The 2,491-nt window shown below is 35.8% G+C and overlaps 1 protein-coding gene across 1 annotated transcript; it reads left to right on the forward strand.

Moving 5' to 3' along the window:
- Positions 1 to 550: 550 nt before the first annotated feature.
- LOC115997998 (inactive protein RESTRICTED TEV MOVEMENT 2-like) lies at positions 551 to 2,491 on the forward strand. The gene is made up of 2 exons (XM_031237447.1): positions 551 to 861; positions 1,316 to 2,491. The coding sequence occupies exons 1-2, from the start codon at positions 714 to 716 to the stop codon at positions 2,377 to 2,379; spliced, it is 1,212 nt and encodes a 403-aa protein (XP_031093307.1). The 5' UTR covers positions 551 to 713; the 3' UTR covers positions 2,380 to 2,491.

Here is a 2,491-nt window from a genome sequence, read left to right on the forward strand (position 1 = left end):
GTGGAAAGTGAAGGGATTGGGCAAATTATTGCATGGACCATGGTCCACACAGCTGTGTGGACCAAAAATAAAAAGTACATTATTTTTGTACTGTAGGTACATTATTTGATAGTATAATGTACCTTCAGTACAAAAATAATGTACCATAAAATAATGTACCTACAATACAAAAATAATGTACCTTCAGTATAAAAATAATGTACTTTTTATTTTTGGTCCACACAGCTGTGTGGATCATGGTCCATGCAATAATGATTGAAGTGATTGTTGCTTCCATTTAATTTTTTTTTTAAAAAAAAGGCTCTGAATATATTGTAAACTATAAAGAAAGAGTACGTACGGTATAGGGCAAACAAAGAACTTAATTGATTGCTTTGCCTTCTCCAACAAGAAATACCACATTGCCCATGCATGCCTAACCAAACCAACTTATATTACGTAGCCTTCAAACACCAAGAGAGAAGCAACCAAATTGGAATATTCCATCTCTACATTAAGCAAACATTATATTAATATATTGATGCACATGCAATTTTCTTATCTTCTATATAAATTGCAACATATATATACTGCTTCACAATATCACATTCATACATACAGACAAAGTTAGGAGAATCATCATCATTTAGATTTTATTAAATATACATACGAAAGAAAAGTTTTTTAATTTGCTTAATTAATTAGCTTGAACGTACCCATCCAATTCAAGAAATATGGCAATGAGACCAAGAGGTGGCGCCGGAGCTGGTCCTAATCGTCCTGGCAGAACCACCACCGTCCGCCCTGTCTATGAAACATTCACGCCTGTTTTCCAGCGCCAACAAGATGAAGAAGCCGAGAAGCTAATTATTTATCTTCCTGGTTTGCCTCTAAACTTTTCTTTTTATGATTTTCTTTGGTAAATGGTTGTTGGCCGATAGCTGTTAGCTTATTGGGTTCGAGAGTATGAATAGTTGATAACATTAGTTGATCCTAGAAAAGGTATTTGGTAAATTATTTGTTAGTTGTTAGTTGTTAGCTATTAGGCATAATTTCTTTACTCAAAAAACTAATTGAAAAAGTTGTTTTGAGCAATTTTTTTTAATTTTAGTATTTTAGAGTTACAAAAAATTGATTAATCAAACATTTATATTGATTTTTTAACCAATATTGGATGAGTCAGTAAACTGATTAATCAAACACTTATATTGATTTTTTAACCAATATTGGATGAGTTAAAAAACTAATTAATCAAACAATTAACCAACATTTATATCAAATAAGCAAATTTTTGTTTGTAATCTTTTAGTGTTAAACAAAAGTTGTTTGTGCGTAGGTTTTTCGAAGGAGAATATTAAGGTTAGCACGGAAGGCAAGACGACATTGAAGGTTCGGGGAGAACGCCTAATCGGAAACAACAAATGGAATCGTTTCCTGGAGGAATTCCAGGCTCCAGAAGATTGTAACATGCGAGGAATTCATGCCAGGTTTGAGAATGGAATCCTCACTATAACAATGCCAATTCCCAAGAAAATCCCACCACCTGTGACAACAACTAATACCCAACAAGAAGAAACTACAACTCTGCAGAAACAACCCTATATCCCTCCTTTCCTCAGGACTAAAGATGACCATTCCCCTCCATTATTAGCCCCTCAAACCACACCTCAAGACACCCAAAACCAACCACCAAAAGTAGATGAAAATATTAGCCAGAAGGAAACAACTCCTCCTCCTCCTCCTAAGGAAGTTTTTCAGCAAAAGCCTTTAAATGCTGCTAGTGATGATGGTTTTGCTGACAAAACTTCCCAATTCAGAGATGAGAAGCGTATGGAAGGACAATTAATAGCAGCAAAGCCGCCTAATCAAGATGATGATGATTTTGGTGCTTATAAATCTCTGCTCCATAGTGTTGAGAGGCAGAAGAAGAAACCTGTTGGGCCAATGTTTCCCAAAGATTATGAAGATGAATCTCCTCCTCCTTCTCCATCAGTACTTGCTGCTGCAAAACATGGGGATCAGAAAAGTTTGGAGGGTCAAGAAAAGGTCACTACTGGTGGTGGACAAAAGATAGGCCTTAAAGATTTTGTTGAAGGGGAGAAAATTAGCAGTGAAGTGAAAGCAAAGGGAACAATTACACAACCATTATTTGATGATGATGATGATGATGATGATGATGGTAGAAACAAAACAACAACTGCAGGGGTTGATCAAAGTGTTAAACAAACTTCAATGACTACTAGTGGTGGTGGTGGGGGAGATTTTAGATTGGGAAAGGCAGCAGTTAGTGATCCGAAAGAAGAAAGACAGTTGCTGGTGAATGCTGGTGTGGCTGTGCTGGTGATTCTAGCGCTTGGGGCTTATATCTACAACACCGTGGGGACTAGGAAATCTGATTAATTCAATTTCTTCAATTTATTTTCATTGTAAATCACTACAAAATGCAAGTAATGCTACTTCTAATCACATTCTACTAATAAAAAGTTAAGCTGCAGATTCTATTCTGACTCTA

This window comes from Ipomoea triloba, chromosome 12 (assembly GCF_003576645.1).
Source record: "Ipomoea triloba cultivar NCNSP0323 chromosome 12, ASM357664v1".
In the NCBI taxonomy this organism is placed as follows: Eukaryota; Viridiplantae; Streptophyta; class Magnoliopsida; order Solanales; family Convolvulaceae; genus Ipomoea; species Ipomoea triloba.